The sequence below is a fragment of the Coccinella septempunctata genome, chromosome 2 (assembly GCF_907165205.1).
Source record: "Coccinella septempunctata chromosome 2, icCocSept1.1, whole genome shotgun sequence".
Classification (NCBI taxonomy): Eukaryota; Metazoa; Arthropoda; class Insecta; order Coleoptera; family Coccinellidae; genus Coccinella; species Coccinella septempunctata.
The window spans coordinates 28,547,345-28,567,041 of record NC_058190.1 but is presented as its reverse complement, the minus strand read 5'-3'; the positions used below and the strand labels follow the sequence as shown (position 1 = coordinate 28,567,041).

General features: G+C 36.7%; 3 protein-coding genes across 4 annotated transcripts in view; 2 read left to right on the top strand and 1 right to left on the bottom strand.

Moving 5' to 3' along the window:
- LOC123308467 (lachesin) overlaps window positions 1-19,697 on the top strand; it is a 422,460-nt gene that overhangs the window by 392,683 nt on the left and 10,080 nt on the right. For both annotated transcript variants that reach the window (XM_044891126.1, XM_044891127.1), the window contains one exon: window positions 9,152-9,365. In XM_044891126.1, coding sequence (XP_044747061.1) covers window positions 9,152-9,365 — 214 coding nt within the window. The remainder of the gene's footprint in view (window positions 1-9,151; window positions 9,366-19,697) is intronic.
- Window positions 10,565-12,296, bottom strand: LOC123308466. The gene is made up of 2 exons (XM_044891124.1): window positions 10,750-12,296; window positions 10,565-10,643 (listed from the first exon to the last, which is right to left on the bottom strand). The coding sequence occupies exon 1, from the start codon at window positions 12,146-12,148 to the stop codon at window positions 10,988-10,990; it is 1,161 nt and encodes a 386-aa protein (XP_044747059.1). The 5' UTR covers window positions 12,149-12,296; the 3' UTR covers window positions 10,565-10,643; window positions 10,750-10,987.
- Window positions 13,670-15,401, top strand: LOC123308465. Its single transcript, XM_044891123.1, has 2 exons — window positions 13,670-15,216; window positions 15,323-15,401. The coding sequence occupies exon 1, from the start codon at window positions 13,818-13,820 to the stop codon at window positions 14,976-14,978; it is 1,161 nt and encodes a 386-aa protein (XP_044747058.1). The 5' UTR covers window positions 13,670-13,817; the 3' UTR covers window positions 14,979-15,216; window positions 15,323-15,401.

Genomic DNA, 19,697 nt, shown 5'->3' with positions numbered 1-19,697 from the left:
GAATAACCTGTCAAGGTGACTTAACGCGCCATCTCATGACCTTGAAAGGTTTTTTTTTAATCCGAATGGCCGAAGGCGTTGATAAGATTCAACTGGTCCCAATACAATTGGGAGCTCGCACTTTCTCATTTAGTTTTTCCAAGAAAATTGTGAACAGAACAAAGAATCAACGAAATAGGAAAGAATTCTTTCCTTTTCCGCTTATGTTGCTAGAAACTCATTTCTATGTATTTTGCTGGCTTGTTCCTGAACTAGAGGGTTATCATTCTGCTGCAATATGTATGCTTCCGAATTTTGAATCTAAAGTGGTAGTTGGGTAGTCCACCAGGGAAATTCGGGATTTACTCGACATGTCATATTAATGTAAGGGGAGACACCTTGGACCCTGTAGAGTAGTTCTACCAAAAATTAGACCTGTGTATAAGGGGAATTGTCTAGGACAGCCTATCAGAATACTAAAAAAAACGATCATTGTACATACTCGAGCTTTTCAGATTAAGATATATGTGGTAAATTAGGTACATGTTGACAAGTATATATTCTCTTAATCTGACAAATTAAGCATAACGAAAATGTGTGGGAGAGCGCCAAACTTGCAGAAAAAAACGTGTACATTCCCGAGAAGCGAGGTGGCTTTTTTTTCCTTTTGAAGCTAATGTTTCAAAAATAATGGAAAAAATATAATCTGACAGTTTCAGCTAGCCGAAAGATCTCAAAAATCAGTTTTTTTTATTATCTCCTCTTCTGGTCTTCAAATTGTTTTCACATTCATTATAGTAAAGCATAACATTTTCCAAAAATTTTGTCCGAAGCTATTCTTTCTACATTTGGACGTTTTTGAGATATATAGCGATGAATGTACAGGGTGGGCAAATTTCGATGTTTTAGCACTACAGCTTCCAAACAAGAGGAGAAAGACAAAATCTGATACCCCATTCTCGTTCTTTATTTCTTAGAAACAATATTAGTAGTGATTTTTGGCCACTTTCTTTTGTTTTCGAGTTATAAGCAAAAATTGGAAAAATGGTGATATCGAAATAAATTTATATCTCCGCTAATACTGATGATAGAGCTCTGAAATTGAAACATTATATAGGCAGTTTTTACGTAGAATCCAGTAGCGTGCTCGCCTATTATTTATATTGATACAAACTATATGATGTTATATATTTTTGAAATCAGTAAAAATTAAGCTTTCAAAAAATTGCACAGAAATCTATTGTTCCCATTTAAAAAAAACATAACTTTGGGTCATAGCTTCGTAATTGAAAAATCCTGCTAAAAAGGCGAGCACGCCACTGGATTCTACGTAAAAAAGTGCCTATATAATGATTCAATTTCAGAGCTCTATTATCAGTATTAGCGGAGATATAAATTCATTTCCATATGGCCATTTTTCCAATTTTTGCTTATAACTCGAAAACAAAAGAAAGTGGCCAAAAATGACTACTACTATTGTTAGTTTCTCAGAAAAAGAGAACGAGAATGGGGTATCAGATTTTGTGTATCTCCTCTGGTTTAAAAACTGTAGTGCTAAAACATCGAAATTTGCCCACCCTGTACATTATACTAGGTTTCTACACTGACCTAGGCCTTTCGCATGTGTGACTAAGCTCCTCGCCCTTATCGCCCTCTAACTCAAAAACTGTTAAGAGTATGTAAAATTGCTTCAAGCAAAAGTTGTATGATGAAACGATTAGAGGTATAGAAAGGGAGATATTTCAAAAAAGTTCTTTGTTACCATCTTCGAACTGTCAAAAAAAAACCCCCCTGATTAGTGTCAGATTAATGGGTCAACACGTCTGCAACACTGACCATCTGTAAAAAAATCTGACACGCTAGAGTATGTACAAGTAACGATTTTTTTTGCGTTTTCAAAGGACCTCTGTGACCTTGGGTCACGTCCGAATTGTCAGTCTTTTTAAAAGTAGCTTCCTTTGGATCCAATTAACATATCCTCTAAAACTCTGACACGCTCGAAAAAGAAATTATTTCACCATTTTCAACTCTTCCGTACGCAAACTGTCAGATTAACATGAATTTATTATCAGAGACACGTAGGGCATATACAGTATCTCAATCTGACACGCTCGAGTTTGTACACCTGACGATTTTTTTTTACATCTTTGAGAACCTGCAGACACTGTTCCCAGCGCTGAAAGTGTAACATCATTTTACTAATAAATTTTTCCATCAGTGTGTATGGTATTTAAAGGATGGGTGGAAAAACACACTATATGATTTATATATTTATACTTCGGCGATCGATTTCGGTTTACAGTGGAACCATCATCAGGCCAGCTGAAATTATCATTGATTAGGAATGCAAATTCTGGTATTTTTACATTTTAGAAGTATTAAAAGTGAGGTTAAGTAATAACAACAAACAAACCGTAACATCATATTTTTTTTTTCTTTTTACCATCTAATCTTCAAAATCCACTAGGTATCCACGACGCTCGAGTAAATTCCGATTTAGCATAGTCGACTCCCCAACTATGGTCCCCAAATGATGTTTGACTCATCGAAAAAGAACACCTGCACTCTCTCTATCTTCCGAATAACTAGAGCTAGAAACTTGAAATTTTCAGTGTAGATTTCGGAGTCCGAATGCGCCGTTTGGTTTCCCTAATGGCTAAACTCCCCTTGTAAGTGATTACCGTTACAAAGTGATTTCAAGAAGATTGTATCACTAAAAAGTTGAAAAACTTTCTATCACCGGAAATTCTAGATTTTTATGTGAAAAACCATTACTTTCAGGAAGAGTGGGATGTCGACAAGAAAAATTTCACTGTGGATAAGCACGGGTTTTTCTGTCCTCTTGTCGTCCCACTGTCAAAGAAAATGGTATTCTAACAGTGGCATCCATTTATATGAAGCTATAAATGCTTGGTATATGTTAGGGAGAACGAAAGCAAATTTACAAAACTCTCAAGTTTTCATAGATATAGTACAAGAAATGAGGATTTGCTCCATATCCCCAAACACAATAAGGCTAAATTTGAATATTCGCCTACTTATCAGTGTATCAAACTCTTTTATCATCTGCCTAAATGTGCTAAGTCTCTCAAACTTAAAGAATTCAAAAAGATAATAAAGGCTAAATTAGTGCAGAATTGTTATTAAACTGTTGCCGATTATTTTTATGATTCACTTGTTGTCCTTCAGATTGTTTTTGTATATTGCATATATTTTTTTTTCTTGTTTATCTGACCTGTCCTATAGGTACATGTACTTGTCCCAAAGGATCAATAGATTTATTATTATTGTAATATTCGCAACTTCTGCGGATGGTTCAATTGTAATGGCAGCATCCCACATTCTGGTAGTCTTTCCCCCCTAAGGGCTAATACGGACGGGGAGAAAGTCCCGTGGTATGAACTTCTCTTCAATCTCTATTGAATTTAGCGTTATAAGAAGATAACACGAATAAGTTACGATAGGTCGATGATAAAAAAATACGAGCATTTTAGTGTACGTGTAGTTAAATCGATTAGTGTGCATTCATGGCTGTAATTAATTCTTGTCCACGCATCCGATCAGACGAGCCCCCATTAAAAACGATGGTTCGCATCAAATCGAATTACACAACGTGTAAATATTTTCCCTGCTGACATCTAGGCATCAGATGACCCGATATAAATATAAAATGACATAGAAATTATGACAGCGCCGTAATAAAACTCCAAACTGATTTTGCCATACACCGAGGTTTTTCCAGCAAATTCACCGTGTTTATTTTTCTAACGGGGCAGGAATTAGGTCACAGAAAATCCGTGTTGTAGCTTTATTATCGTTATCCATATTGCAAACTAATTCTGATACAGGATATTGAAAATTTTATGCATCGAAGCGGCAAAGTGAATTGGTATTTAGGCGAGAATTACACTAGGTATTCTGCCGCACATCGCCGTAAAATACCTACAATATAGTATCCTCATCAGAGTCCAACTCATGCGGAACTTTCATTGGTTAGTCGCACGATCGTTTAGATTTGGAAATCTAAATGGAAAATCTAGTTTATAAAGTAGCCGTAAAGCTGGAAACATCGTTGTAATTTGCTCATTTTCGAGCCATTTCGAAAGAGGAATAAACATGTAACGTGTTCATTATGCAGCTATTTCACCTTTTAGGACACGAGTGAATTTCGGGGAAAACTATGAGGAAACGTTTTTTCCAGGATGCTTTTGTGAAATATTTGTTTCATCAGCAAAACCTAAAATCGCCGAAACAGATTTCTCTTAATAAGAGTACGTATATTACACGAAATAATATTTTAGATAGAGTGATATGGAGATCAGAAATATTTTTTACGAATTGAGACTTATCACAGGTAATTGGACAATAATTAGATAACTATAATTTCGCCGACGTTTCGGAACAATTAGTTCCTTGATCGAGGCTGTAATGAATTTATGTAATGTAAAACATGAATAACAACAGTCAACAATACAAAGACAATACCTTATTATACAAATTTGAAAACATAGTCATATCGAATGAAGTAATTAGGAGTCGAGATGAGAGACTGAAACGTGCATAATCCTTTTGAATTGAATCAAATTTTATCCATCAACAATTATTATTGACAAACACCTGGTTGCGAAGAAGTCGACAGTCCGATGACACATTTGTCTTCAGTCAACGAACATTCAGCCAGCCAATATACAGTTGGAGCAGTAATACCTAGACAACCCCACAGAAGTAGACCAACACAAACGTACAAAGAATAAGGGAAACAGAATTCTGAAATGAATTAATCCATTTCGTAATACAATCTTTTTCGTTAGGTTGCTATAGACAATACTTAAGTGGTTTGTATCCTCTCATTCCTCTCTATAGTTGATAGAATTGTGAATCTTTGTAAGATAATACAGATAAAGATGCACAATTCTGTTTACTATTGAGAGGAGCTGTTCTGGATAATCTACAGGCAGGGATTTGAGTCGAAATATTCTGAAGTCTAGTAGAAAAATGGTTTCGTAGTGATCTATTTCTATTGGATTTTTTGGCACGTGTCATTGTAAATGATCCTGAAAAATAACACAATTCAAAATTAAGTCAACAAGTAGAGTCATTCGGGGCAACTGTGCGCACTTTTGTCTTTCAAGCCGTACCCTGTTTCAAATGTTGAAGTTAGGAAAATTAAAACATATTCATAAGATAGAGAATTTTCTAATCTATAAAAAAACATCAAAAAGCAAACAAACAAAAATGTTTTCTTTCCGCAAAAAGAAATTTAATGGTGAAAGTGAGAGTGCGTTCACATGCCCCGTATTGCGGGTAAGTGTGCGCACCCTCACGGGGTAAGTGAACGCAGTGCTTAGTGAAACACACAATCAAAACAAATTACAAAATAATGTCATCAAAATGTTATAATATTAGAGAAATGCTGTTTATTGTCAATACAGAAGCGCCTTTTTACAAGCACTGCATTATTGTTCGTGCCACCATTCATGGTGAACACAACACTTGATAGATTCCCCTGTTGGTGGCTCTTCATATTTTTCTGGACAAATAGGACAATATTGATCGAGTCTTAACCAAGCAAATCAACAATGTCATCATTTATTCCTCGCTGAACAAATGCCCATATAATGAATCTATACGCACACTTACCCGCGCACACTTTCCCCAGTCCCCAAAATTTGAATTGACGTTCTTATAGAGTTGAGCAGCTAAGAGAACCTAAAATTTTTTATTATATATTTAGATTAATATGCGCATAATCGTATAAATTATTTTTTAACACTGTCGGACTCGGAACTTGGAACTGGCAGAATAAGCAGAGATGCTAAAAATTAACAAGAAAACTAGTGAATTTGATTGATTGCAAGTAAATAGTTAACGAAACGTCGCACGGCGCACTCCTATGAAAAACTAATTTGGCGATTCTGCGCCCTTGCTTCACCCAAATGAACCCCTCTTTCATACATTGCATAGTCGAGATATACGCACTGCGCACACTTACCCTCTGCGCTCAGTTACCCCGAATGACTCTAATTATTATCAAGGTCATATGTTGTGGACATCCACTGATCCACTTATGCAAATTGCAACTTACCGGTCATTCACGATCGAATTGAATTGCTGAATTATTATCCATTGTATAACTCAATGGTACTTGCTGGTTCCTCCGATTGAACTCAATTACTTCAATTTTCAAAATAAAGGAAGTTCAATGGATGAGGAATAGTTTCAATATTGAATTGGCCCTGAACTCTTTAGAAATAACTTCACAACATTTTTTTTCAATGGAATTCACATATGGCACATGTATGCACATATGGAGAGATTTAAATTAAATCTGTATCCAGATGTCACAAAAATAATAATATCAGAAAACGTATATTATACTACCACCGTACTGAAAAAAAGGAAATCAATTCCTTCATCACCATTCTTTTATCAAAACATAAATAATAGTGTAACTAATAAAATGACTTGCTTACTATACGAGGATATATTGAAAAATTCTTAGCCTACTATGGAACCAAACAAAATTTAAATGTCAAAATATTTTATTACTCAACATATTCTCCCCTTAATTGGATACATTTATCACAACGAATCTAGACCTTTAAAAAAAAATGTTTCTTCTTGCTCTGCAAACCAAACCTCCACAGCTTTTATTACCTCCTCATTGAAAGAAAATATGCGACCTTTTAAACGTTTTTTCAGTTGAGGAAAGAGATGATAGTCGGATGGAGCCAAATCTGGTGAATAAGGGGGGTGTCCTAGTAATTCGAACTCTAAATCACGAATTTTTTGCATGGCAACATGAGATTTGTGTGCAGGGGGGTTGTCCTGCAAAAACAAAACATCTTTGGATAGCTTTCCGCTTCTTTTCTCTTTATTTTTTTCCGTAGAGTGTTCAGTAGGGTCGAATAGTGATCTCCGGTTATTGTTCTACCCTTATCCAAAAAATCAATTATAATTACTCCATGGCAAACCCAAAAAACTGAAGCAAGAACTTTTCCAGCAGATTTTTGGACACGAAACATTTTAGGTCTTGGAGAACCAGAGTGTCGCCATTCCATCGATTGTTGCTTTGTTTCTGGATCGTAGAAATGTACCCAAGTCTCACCCATTGTAACAATTCGGTTTAAGAAGTCTACATCGTTTTCAAAAAGAACACAGATCGAACGCGATGCTTCTACCTTTGCACGCTTTTGGTCAACATTTGGGGATCCATTTTGCATCAATTTTTCTCATGTCCAAATTGACGTGAACTATAGATGAACGCATTCGTATGAAATATACAGTGCTTCAGATATCCGTAAGCATATCTTCGTAAATCTGCTAACCCTTTTGAATACAGGCATTTGATGATGGCTTGATACCACAATTTCGGTCGACATCTTCTTTCTTTTCATTTATTGCGTAACTCTGGTTTACTTTTTTGACCTCAAACTCCACACTGACACTTCTAATGACTTATTTTTCGTTGCTATGGTAACGCAATATTGTTTTTATGCATGGAACTGGTCTAGGCTAACTAGATATCAATACATCCTCGTATATTAAGATTGAGTATGATAATTTTTCTGTCGGATCTGCCTAACCTTAAGGCGGCTGCAGACCGCATGGCAAGTCTTGGCAAACGTTCGCTCGTTCCAACGTTTGCGCATCGTGTGTATGCAAAACATCTGGCAAGGCAAAGCCAACGTTGGCACTGGCCAGGGTTCGCCTAGATCTATAATGCGGTATTTTCGACACATGCACATCAAAAGGATTCGTCGATACTCGCCAGTGGACTTGATCACCGTACACACGACACTCGAGTCATATTTGAAATTATAAGGTAATTTTACAATTTCTATCTGGCGTGGTTTGTAGTAGGTAGGTATACCTTATCAAGCAAGCTCGTGATTTTTGGTTTTTTGTGAAGTACGTCGTGTCGTCGTGCATGGTCAATAGTTCAGTGGATTTAGTGACGCCTCTTATTGTCAATTATTACATCATAATAGAGTTCCTTACTTTGTATGAAAAGTGCCCCATTCTTTGGAATCCACAAAACGTCAATCATAAAAATCTGACTCCATTTCTTCGCACGCTGATTCAACGTTCGCCTTTTTACTTGCCCGGAAAAGACTTGCCAAATTAACATGTCGTGTGTATGGTCGTCGGTTCACGAATATCGAGAACGTTTCCACAAACGTTCGTTCAAACGCTGGCCAAGGCTTGCCATGCCGTCTGTAGCCGCCTTTATACCTACTATCACGAGCTGCTTTAAACAGTGATCGTTAACTGTTATTTATATTAACCAGTGAGAACTGTCAAGAAAGAAAACAACAATCATTCTCATATGTCAACTTTAGCAATAAATGAGCACATATTCACGAAATAATTGCTGAAAGAAAGAAGTACACAAGCATAATAGGTCTATAGAAAAGAGTCTCAATATCAAGTAGCTGCACTCAGTATTGCTTCTCGCTACGAATATACCGTTTTTCATACACGAAGTATTTCTAAATCAAAGAAAACGACTATCGAACAAACTCCCATGCTTCGTTATGTTTCAGTCAATAAAGTTGTTTTCTCAATGAGGAGTGAGAGTTCGTTATAGCATCACGTTAAATTTGAATAACTCCGAACTTCGTTGGAGGCAATTCGAATTGAGTGGGATTTTATTTCTACGAATCGAACGCGCTGGAATAATAAATGTCCACATAAGCAAAAATACGTACTTCCAGCGATTTTATGAAGGGAAATCACACATGCGAAGAGAATGATCTCTAGGCATTATTGTTCCTACTTACATCGAGCAACTTAACAAATCTGATGATTTCGCTGTTTTTCAGGATTACTCAAACTTACTCTTTCTAGCTTGCTGTTGGAAAAAACTTACTCGTACATAAAAAAAATTCAGATAAGTGCATACTGGGTACTAGGTGATATAAAACGAGAACATACTCCCATTTTTTTTTACTTTTGGAACAGACTTCTAAGAAATTGTCCACCTCACGAGCTCACTCTACAGCTAGCATTCACTGAGCGCTCTTTATGCGTTGGCTCTATATACGTGAAAAAAATACTTCATCTATTGAATCATTAAATTATTTTGTGGTGAAGAATCGTTTCTTCTGAAATTTCGGGAATGAGAAGATGAGTGAAATAAGAATCGATAAAAATTCGCATTTTGTTTCAGAGTCCCACTCCACCCCAATACGTATTTTGGTACCATAATGAGCATATGATAAATTATGACACAGCAAGAGGAGGAATTACGGTAGATACGGTACCAGGTCCTCGGACTCAAAGTCGCCTCACAATCCGAGACACAAATGATGCAGATTCTGGAAATTATACCTGCTCTGCCTCCAACACAGAGCCTGCTTCCATTTATGTTTTCGTCTCAGAAGGTAAGAGTTGTACTGAAACAAACATAAAATATTGTCAATTCATTAACCTGAAATAAATAGTTCAGAGCCAATTTAGGATACGTAGTAAGGAAGTGTTAGAACATAAACAGAAATTAACTTTTCATTGTAAAAGTCGAAATTAAGGAAATTGTGACAGTCGAAATCTCTAACCATGTTAAAAAAACCTACAAAAATTTGAGTGAATACCTGCTTAATTTTGAGACGGTGAGATATCAAAGAACAGCATAAAACGGTGAAACAAATGATATAAAGAATAATGATTTTACCTGAGAAGAGACAAGAGATGACTCTGATAGTTGTTAAATCTAGACCCATTAATATATATCTACTATTTTCATTTTCTGAAAAAATATGTTTTTCTCGTGGGTAACTAACTCTATGGGGATTTCATCCCTACTTCTACGGAGAGTAGAGAGAAGAAGAACGATCGCCGTACTAAAAATGTGTCTTAAAAAGGGGGAACGTAGGGTAGGAGTCGCTGCGATCGCTACGTTTATCGATAAGGGGTGGGGATTTAAGCGTCAATTTAAAACATTGAACTCTAAAAGAAGTTCTCTATCCTGCTTCCAACTTCTTTTTCAGTGTTCCAGTCTGAGCGAAGCCAACATCCTAAGTATCTGTATTTTGTTACCCTTTCAAGTTGTTGATTCTGGAAAACCATGGAAGTATGATAACACTTCCATATGATAGTATGGATGTTCATTTCTGCTGATAATCATGAATTTTGTTTTATGTATTCATATTTATCTTGAGTCCGAATTTTTCACTCACGCGATTTAGTCGATTACACATTTCTTCAAACATCTGCTTACCTCTTCACCTTCAAAGGTTTCATTAATTATAGCCTCCGAGTACAAATTAAACAAGAGCTGTGAGAGAACAGATCCTTGTCGGACACCTCTTCTTATTTCAACATCTTCCGAAGTGATGTTTCATCTTCTGACATGTGCTTGGTGTGCCAGTATCCTCTATGCCATTATATCCTTATCGTCCACCTGTATACTCTTCAGTATCTTCAGTATCTGCTTAAGTTTTCAATGATTAACCCGATCGAACGATTTCTCGTAATCGATGAAGCCCAAAAATACGTACTTGTTGACGTCACTGCACCAGAACCCCCAACAAACAAAATATACAGCAACTGTACAGATGAAGAGGAAAAAAGAAAAAAGTCTATAAAGCACTTCAGTGGTGGAACCTTGTATTCAAATCATCCGGTTACATGTTTCGGCTTGCGCCATTATCAAACCAAGGATTCTGAAAATTGTTGCTTGTAAGTACAGAATATAAGGTTGAGCAAAAATTAAGAAAAGGTGAAAAACAATAATCTTACAATTTAGTTAAAATGCTCACTGAAACTTACGATTTAAAGGTTCCATTGTCATATGATAAACATCAATCAGAAAAGTCACAAGACAAAAATAAAATAAAATATATACGGTCAAAAGGCATAATAATATGGGACCCCAAAACACAAGAAAAGACAAACAAAACAAAACACAAACAAACTGACGTTCGTGCTGACAAAAACTTCTTCTTCCAGCCAAGGTTAACTCAAGTGTTCAATTTTCTCGGCGATACAGTGGCGTCCCCCGGGGGAATCAATATAAGATTTTATATGTGTCTTTCACGTTGTTGGTCAACATCGCATTTAGTGTCCTGTATTCTGTGTTCTTAAGGTGTTTAAAGATTTCTACCTCCTCTAGAATTTCCTGTTTGTAGCCAAAATCGCAGTGATGAATAAGTTTGGTGTTCTCTTCAATATCGAACCTATGTCCTTCTTCCCTTATGTGACAACCGAAGATAGATTTATCGTTGTTTGGATTTTTTGCACTATTTAGATGTTCTCTTGTCCTCGTTCGAATGGATCTGCCACTCCTGCCCACATAAACAACGTTGCAGCCTGGTTCACCGCACTCCAATCTGTAGACGCCCGGTTTGTCCAAGTTATCAATAGGGCTCTTATTCTTAATTATGAATTGGCTCAAGATGTTATCAGATTTAAATGTTACCTTGGAGTTTTCGATCTGTCTAATTACGTTGGCGATTTTATGTGAAATGCCGCCATAGAAAGGGATGCAGCAGTATTTATTGTTCGAAGGATCTGAAGTCGACAAGTGGGGTTTTTTCATGCCTTGTTTCTTCCTTCTCCTGTCAATTAGCCTGTCAATGACATCCGGATGGTAACCATTCTCCCCTGCCAGATACCTCAGGGTGTTCACCTCCTCACTGTAAGCATCTTGACTCAAAGGAACATTGAGCAGTCTAGTGATGTATGTGTTGAAAGCCGCCATTTTATGGCCCATGTAATGGCATGAAGTTTTGTTGATTTTGGTGGATGTTTGAGAGGGTTTCCTATATATACTAAAAGTTAACTTATTTAGGTGTCTACTAATTGAAAGGTCTAAAAAGTTGATCCTCCGTTCTGACTCGAGTTCCAATGTAAAGTTGATGTTCATATGAAGTTTATTGATCCACTCATGGAACTCTTTTAGTTCTTCCTCACTACCAATCCAAGCTATCAATATGTCATCTACATATCTGAACCAAAAAAGAATTTTATCCTTGAAAGGATTGTTCGGTATGAAAATCAGCTTCTTTTCGAAATATGACATGAAGAGTTCTGCGAAGAGAGGGGAAAGGCAGTTGCCCATACTCAAGCCTTCCCTTTGTGTAAAAATTTCTCCTTCAAAGTTGAAAAAGTTTTGTTGAAGGCATAATTCTGTGAGTTGGAATACACAATTAGTCAAGTCGTCGGACATCGAAGAATCAATCAACTTGTTTTTAAATATCTGCAATGTCTGCGGGACTGGTACTGTCGTAAACAGATTGCTCACATCAAAAGAAGCCAGTATAGTGTTGTTTGGGATTCGTAAATCCTTAATTCTACTAATTAGATCCAAAGAGTTATCAACGCTGAATTCTGACTTGAAATTGATGGCAGACGTTAGAAGCTTATTCAGATGTTTTGACAGTTTATAGGCTAGACTGCCACAGAACGAAACCACCGGTCTGATAGGGATGCCTTCTTTATGGATTTTCGGAAGACCATACAGTCCAGGGGTGGTGAATGACATAGGCATAAGTGACCTCCAGTTGTTGCACAGCAATGGACCAAGGGATGAAAGTTTATTCTTAAACTTAGCGTTGTATTTGTTAACATTTGACCTCGTTGTCTTGTTGAAACCGTTGTTGGAAAGGAAATCATGAACTTTGTTGATATATTCAGTCTTATTTAGAACTACTAAACAATCACCCTTGTCTGCTTTGGAGAAAAACAAGTTATTGTCCTTAATCTTTTTAGAGATAGCTGTGAGATTCCGTTTAAGATCAACTATATATTTTGGTGTCCTGATTCTGGACTTCTTGAATTTGTCTAAGATTGAAATAATATGACTACGAATTATATGAGGATTAATCACTCTGTTGGATTTCAGGAAAGTCTCAACTGCGACGACCAGTTTTTCGGTGATCGAATTAATTCATCACAACAAGTCAAAACTTCACAGTCTCAAACTTAAAAGTACTAGAATCCAACGACAAAAAATTGATAAGTTGTCAAAGCAGGACATGTCTCAAAGCTCAAGTGTTTTTCTTAAGAATGGAATAAAGTTCAAAGAGCCAATACTCAACTTGTCAGATACGACGTTCAACGAATCAGAAACCAAATTGTTGAGCTTGGGTTTAAAATTCTCCTTCTCAAATTATAATAAGTCAATGATCACCGAAAAACTGGTCGTCGCAGTTGAGACTTTCCTGAAATCCAACAGAGTGATTAATCCTCATATAATTCGTAGTCATATTATTTCAATCTTAGACAAATTCAAGAAGTCCAGAATCAGGACACCAAAATATATAGTTGATCTTAAACGGAATCTCACAGCTATCTCTAAAAAGATTAAGGACAATAACTTGTTTTTCTCCAAAGCAGACAAGGGTGATTGTTTAGTAGTTCTAAATAAGACTGAATATATCAACAAAGTTCATGATTTCCTTTCCAACAACGGTTTCAACAAGACAACGAGGTCAAATGTTAACAAATACAACGCTAAGTTTAAGAATAAACTTTCATCCCTTGGTCCATTGCTGTGCAACAACTGGAGGTCACTTATGCCTATGTCATTCACCACCCCTGGACTGTATGGTCTTCCGAAAATCCATAAAGAAGGCATCCCTATCAGACCGGTGGTTTCGTTCTGTGGCAGTCTAGCCTATAAACTGTCAAAACATCTGAATAAGCTTCTAACGTCTGCCATCAATTTCAAGTCAGAATTCAGCGTTGATAACTCTTTGGATCTAATTAGTAGAATTAAGGATTTACGAATCCCAAACAACACTATACTGGCTTCTTTTGATGTGAGCAATCTGTTTACGACAGTACCAGTCCCGCAGACATTGCAGATATTTAAAAACAAGTTGATTGATTCTTCGATGTCCGACGACTTGACTAATTGTGTATTCCAACTCACAGAATTATGCCTTCAACAAAACTTTTTCAACTTTGAAGGAGAAATTTTTACACAAAGGGAAGGCTTGAGTATGGGCAACTGCCTTTCCCCTCTCTTCGCAGAACTCTTCATGTCATATTTCGAAAAGAAGCTGATTTTCATACCGAACAATCCTTTCAAGGATAAAATTCTTTTTTGGTTCAGATATGTAGATGACATATTGATAGCTTGGATTGGTAGTGAGGAAGAACTAAAAGAGTTCCATGAGTGGATCAATAAACTTCATATGAACATCAACTTTACATTGGAACTCGAGTCAGAACGGAGGATCAACTTTTTAGACCTTTCAATTAGTAGACACCTAAATAAGTTAACTTTTAGTATATATAGGAAACCCTCTCAAACATCCACCAAAATCAACAAAACTTCATGCCATTACATGGGCCATAAAATGGCGGCTTTCAACACATACATCACTAGACTGCTCAATGTTCCTTTGAGTCAAGATGCTTACAGTGAGGAGGTGAACACCCTGAGGTATCTGGCAGGGGAGAATGGTTACCATCCGGATGTCATTGACAGGCTAATTGACAGGAGAAGGAAGAAACAAGGCATGAAAAAACCCCACTTGTCGACTTCAGATCCTTCGAACAATAAATACTGCTGCATCCCTTTCTATGGCGGCATTTCACATAAAATCGCCAACGTAATTAGACAGATCGAAAACTCCAAGGTAACATTTAAATCTGATAACATCTTGAGCCAATTCATAATTAAGAATAAGAGCCCTATTGATAACTTGGACAAACCGGGCGTCTACAGATTGGAGTGCGGTGAACCAGGCTGCAACGTTGTTTATGTGGGCAGGAGTGGCAGATCCATTCGAACGAGGACAAGAGAACATCTAAATAGTGCAAAAAATCCAAACAACGATAAATCTATCTTCGGTTGTCACATAAGGGAAGAAGGACATAGGTTCGATATTGAAGAGAACACCAAACTTATTCATCACTGCGATTTTGGCTACAAACAGGAAATTCTAGAGGAGGTAGAAATCTTTAAACACCTTAAGAACACAGAATACAGGACACTAAATGCGATGTTGACCAACAACGTGAAAGACACATATAAAATCTTATATTGATTCCCCCGGGGGACGCCACTGTATCGCCGAGAAAATTGAACACTTGAGTTAACCTTGGCTGGAAGAAGAAGTTTTTGTCAGCACGAACGTCAGTTTGTTTGTGTTTTGTTTTGTTTGTCTTTTCTTGTGTTTTGGGGTCCCATATTATTATGCCTTTTGACCGTATATATTTTATTTTATTTTTGTCTTGTGACTTTTCTGATTGATGTTTATCATATGACAATGGAACCTTTAAATCGTAAGTTTCAGTGAGCATTTTAACTAAATTGTAAGATTATTGTTTTTCACCTTTTCTTAATTTTTGCTCAACCTTATATTCTGTACTTACAAGCAACAATTTTCAGAATCCTTGGTTTGATAATGGCGCAAGCCGAAACATGTAACCGGATGATTTGAATACAAGGTTCCACCACTGAAGTGCTTTATAGACTTTTTTCTTTTTTCCTCTTCATACCCAGCACTTCAAAATGGGATTTTATGAGATTAACTGTACAGATACTGCATTAATAGTGCCACCTTAATGGAGCCCAGAAATTGCTATTCTGAAACTGCATATTTTCTGTATTGATAATTCTGAATTTTGAAAATGTGTTTTTAATATACAGTTACTGTACAGTTCTGTATTGATAATTCTGGATAATAAGGGAACTGCTGTACGAGTACAAACAGAATATTGGCTCGTATTAGCAAATTTCGATATAGTTACTTCACAATGACTGCAGCATTCAAAGTGCAGTTTGCTTTACAGTTTTTGTACAGTGACTGCTGCATTTAAAGTGCAGCTTGCTGTACAGTGATTGCAATATCATCGCTGTATTTGCTGTATTCGCTGCAGCAGTGACTGCTGCATTTAAAGTGCAGCTTGCTGTACAGTGATTGCAATATCATCGCTGTATTTGCTGTATTCGCTGAATTTGCTGTATTTGAAGTACAGCTATGGTGTACTCTGTCTGTATGTCAAATGCAGTTTGTACTGTACAGTAACTGACTGGAACCTATGTTTTGTTCGCATTTTTTGTATACTCTATTATGCAGTATTTTCAAGAATATCTCAAGAGTATGATTCATGAGGCATATTTGTCTAGGATCACCGCGCCTGTTTGCTGTTTGCATTGAATTTCCTCAGGAGTGGTATGAACGTGGATCTCAGCCATCCTTTGGGACAACAACCGGTATCATATATTCTGTTAAATATTTTCCGCAACAACGCGATATTATCATCATGTACATATTTCCGCGGGTATACAATCAAGTCCAGCACCTTTGTTGCTTTTAGCTTCCATAATTGCTTTTCTTATATTATCGACTTGAATTGGAGGCCCAGATAAGTTCGAGCAGTAGTTTTCACGTTTTGACATCCTGTAATCAGAAAACAGATTTTCAATGTATTTTTTTTTCAATACCGTTGCTAGTCTGGATCTATATAATCCAGCAGCCTCTTCCAGCTTACTATGCTCCATATTTGTGTCATGCATCTGTTGTAATCTCTCAATTTCATCACATTCACTTTCCGACCACTTTCGTTTTGCTTTTCTCATCTCTGACCTGATGTGAAGACACTGAAAAATTGATTTCCGATTGTAGGGGAGAGTTCCCTTGAAACGGATAATTCAATTATTTTTGATGTAAAATATTATTTCAAAGGAAAAAAGTTCAAATTGTACCGTCATAATAAGAGATTTGTGGATGCACTTTCTCAGGAAAAGCTAGAAAAAATAAGTCTTAGTTTATTATGGAAAATGACCATTTCATGGGTGATTTTTTAAGCGTAATTTTTTTAAAAATCTACTAAAACACTCAATTTGCATCATATATTCAAATTTTTTATTGAAATTGATAACTTGGCCTTTGCCATTTACATTTTAAAGATAACTTCATGTAAATGTTGTCCGCGGCACCGTTTCAAAAGGTTCATTCGGAAGGTCAAATTTTGCGTCACTTTTTCAAGCATTTCTGCCTGTATTCTGTATTCCGCGAATTACTAGTGTTATGTTATTCTGTAAGGCTTCAATCGTGTTCGGTTTGTCCACATACACTAACGACTTTACATAACCCCACAAGAAATAATTCAGAGGCCTCAAATCGCATGATCTTGGCGACCAATTCACAGGGCCATTTCGAAAGATAAGCTGCTCACCAAATTCATCCTTCAACTTGTTCATTGTTGCACGAGCTGTGTGGCATGTGGAACCGTCTTGATGAAACCACATGTCAACCAAGTTCACCTCGGCCAATTGGGTCAAAAAACAGAACGAAATGGCCCTAAGAATTGGCCGCCAAGATCTACGATTTGACGCCTCTGGATCATTTTTTGTGGGGTTATGTAAAGTCGTTAGGGTATGTGGACGAAACGAACACGATTGAAACCTTACAGGATAACATAATACTCGTAATTCGCGGAATACAGGCAGAAATGCTCGAAAAAGTGACGCAAAATTGGACCTTCCGAATGAACCTTTTGAAACGAAGCAGCGGACAACATTTACATGAAGTTATCTTTAAAATGTAAATGGCAAGGCCATGTTATCAATTTCAGTAAAAATTTTGAATATATGATGCAAATTGGGTGTTTTATTCGATTTTTTAAAAACTACTCTTAAAAAATCACCCTTTACTTATTTTTGAAAATCGATTATTCTTCTCCAACTCCTTAGTCGTAACCACGTCCAACTTTTGTTTTTCAATTAGAGTGGAATAGCTGGTGTTACCGTCGGCATTCGAATAACAAATAGACCCGTAACCGTTTTTCTACTCTGTAATCTGTGCCTGTAACGGCCGATAGTCATCGTCTCTGGAATTACTGGAGTACTGACTGCTGCTCGAAAAAAATGGAAGTATCTCTGTGTTTATATAAATCTCTTGAAGAGTGACTTCAGACGTAAGTGGTTACAATTAAGAAATGTTCAATGTCATGTAGCTCGTTGCAGGGGCGAATGAAATATTTTTTCTCGAGAGCAATAACAAAGTTTCATCTTCAAGAAATGAACCATACCTAACAGAGTGTTTACTCCGAGTTTCCAATATCAAATACCATTCAGCCAGCGCCATCATTATTAGTTTTTCCGTTTGATGAAATCGATATCGGCAAGTACAAAAACGGGAAACGTTGAATGTTGTAATTTCAAATAGAAATAAAGAACATACATCAATCAATGCCAAAGTAAAACAAGCTCCAGGCATAGGCCGAGCACTTGCGTGAATATTCCATGAACTTTTTTTTCATCGATTTGTCAGCGAAATTCCATCGCTATGGCAAAGACGCCCCAATATTTCTATTCGCTCATTTCTACCTTTTTCCATCGGGTTTCATTGTATGGAAGCGGAGACGTGAAAAAGCTTTCAACAAGAATCTCAAATTCTTATTGTTTGACAAGCTAGCATTGGTCGATCCGAGTGTACTGCTGTTTCAGTTTCAGGTTACGCTCACTATTGAATTAAATCTTGCGATACGTTTTTTTTTCCTTCAGAGGGAAATATCAGATATTTTCCAGACTTTATTGATCAATGCATCGTTCAGAATCAAACCCGAAGGTTTCAGATTTAAACTCATTTTCTGAAGAGAAATATGCACACCAAATATTCAAATTTTGACCACTTTCATTCTTCACTTGGATTCCACATTGGTATTGGAACATTTATACTTACATATCATCTAAGTATTCACTGCTCAAAAATTTAAGTGTATAATTTGCGTAGGAGAAGTACCTACGGACAAAATGGTGTTCTGTTTTTTCATCATATTTATTTATTTAACGCAATTTTAAGGTTCATTGACTATCAGTTACAAAGTCTTTTTATTAAGTAGGAACTATAATAAAATATATATTAAGAAAAAATGCAACCAATCACTAAAACCAGGCCTCACACCGTCATCGTGATACTCCAGCTAGAAACTGCATTAGAATCCTTTATAGTTGGGGAGCCGACGATGCTAAATAGGGATTTACCCGAGCGTCGTGGAGACCTAGTGGATTTTGAAGATTAGATGGTAGAAGGAAAAAAAGGTTCTTTGATGTATGCACTTTCTGCGGTGGGGAATGCGTCTGCAGGGTCTCAAAGATGTAAAAAAAAATCGTCCGATGTACATATTTGAGCATGTCAGATTAAGATACTGTATATACCCTGCGTGTCTCTGATAATAAATTCATGTTAATCTGACAGTTTGCGTGGTGGAGCTGGCCGGAAGAGTTGAAAATGGTAGAAAGAAAATTCTCGAACGTGTCATATTCTTGGAGAATATGTTAATTGGACCCAAAAGAAGCTACATTTCAAGGGACTGACAATTTGGACGTGACGCAACGTAACAGCAGTCCTTTGAAAATGCAAAAAAAAATCGTTACTTGTACATACTCGAGCGTGTCAGATTTTCATACAGATGGTTAATCTCGGTGTTGTAGAGGTGTTGACCCATTAATCTTACACTAATCAGGGGGGGTTTTCTTAATCTGACACTTTGAAGATGATAAAAAATTTTCGAATATTTTCCTGTCTGTACCTCTAATCGTCTTTGTATTCAATATTAAAGTTGTAGATAATAAAATTCAACACAACTTTTGTCTGAAGCAATTTTACATACAGCGATAAGAGCGAGGTGCTTAGCTACACATGCGAAAGGGCAAGGTCAATGTAGAATCTCAGTCTAATCAAAACCATATTTTGGCAATTAAGCGTCTTAATCGATGTCTTAAAGCGTCTTTAAGCGTGACGTCATTAATTTTG

Bases quoted from the DNA above. Each gene is read 5' to 3' on its own strand.
- LOC123308466 (XM_044891124.1), bottom strand. From the start codon at position 12,148: ATGTCCGACGACTTGACTAATTGTGTATTCCAACTCACAGAATTATGC.
- LOC123308465 (XM_044891123.1), top strand. From the start codon at position 13,818: ATGTCCGACGACTTGACTAATTGTGTATTCCAACTCACAGAATTATGC.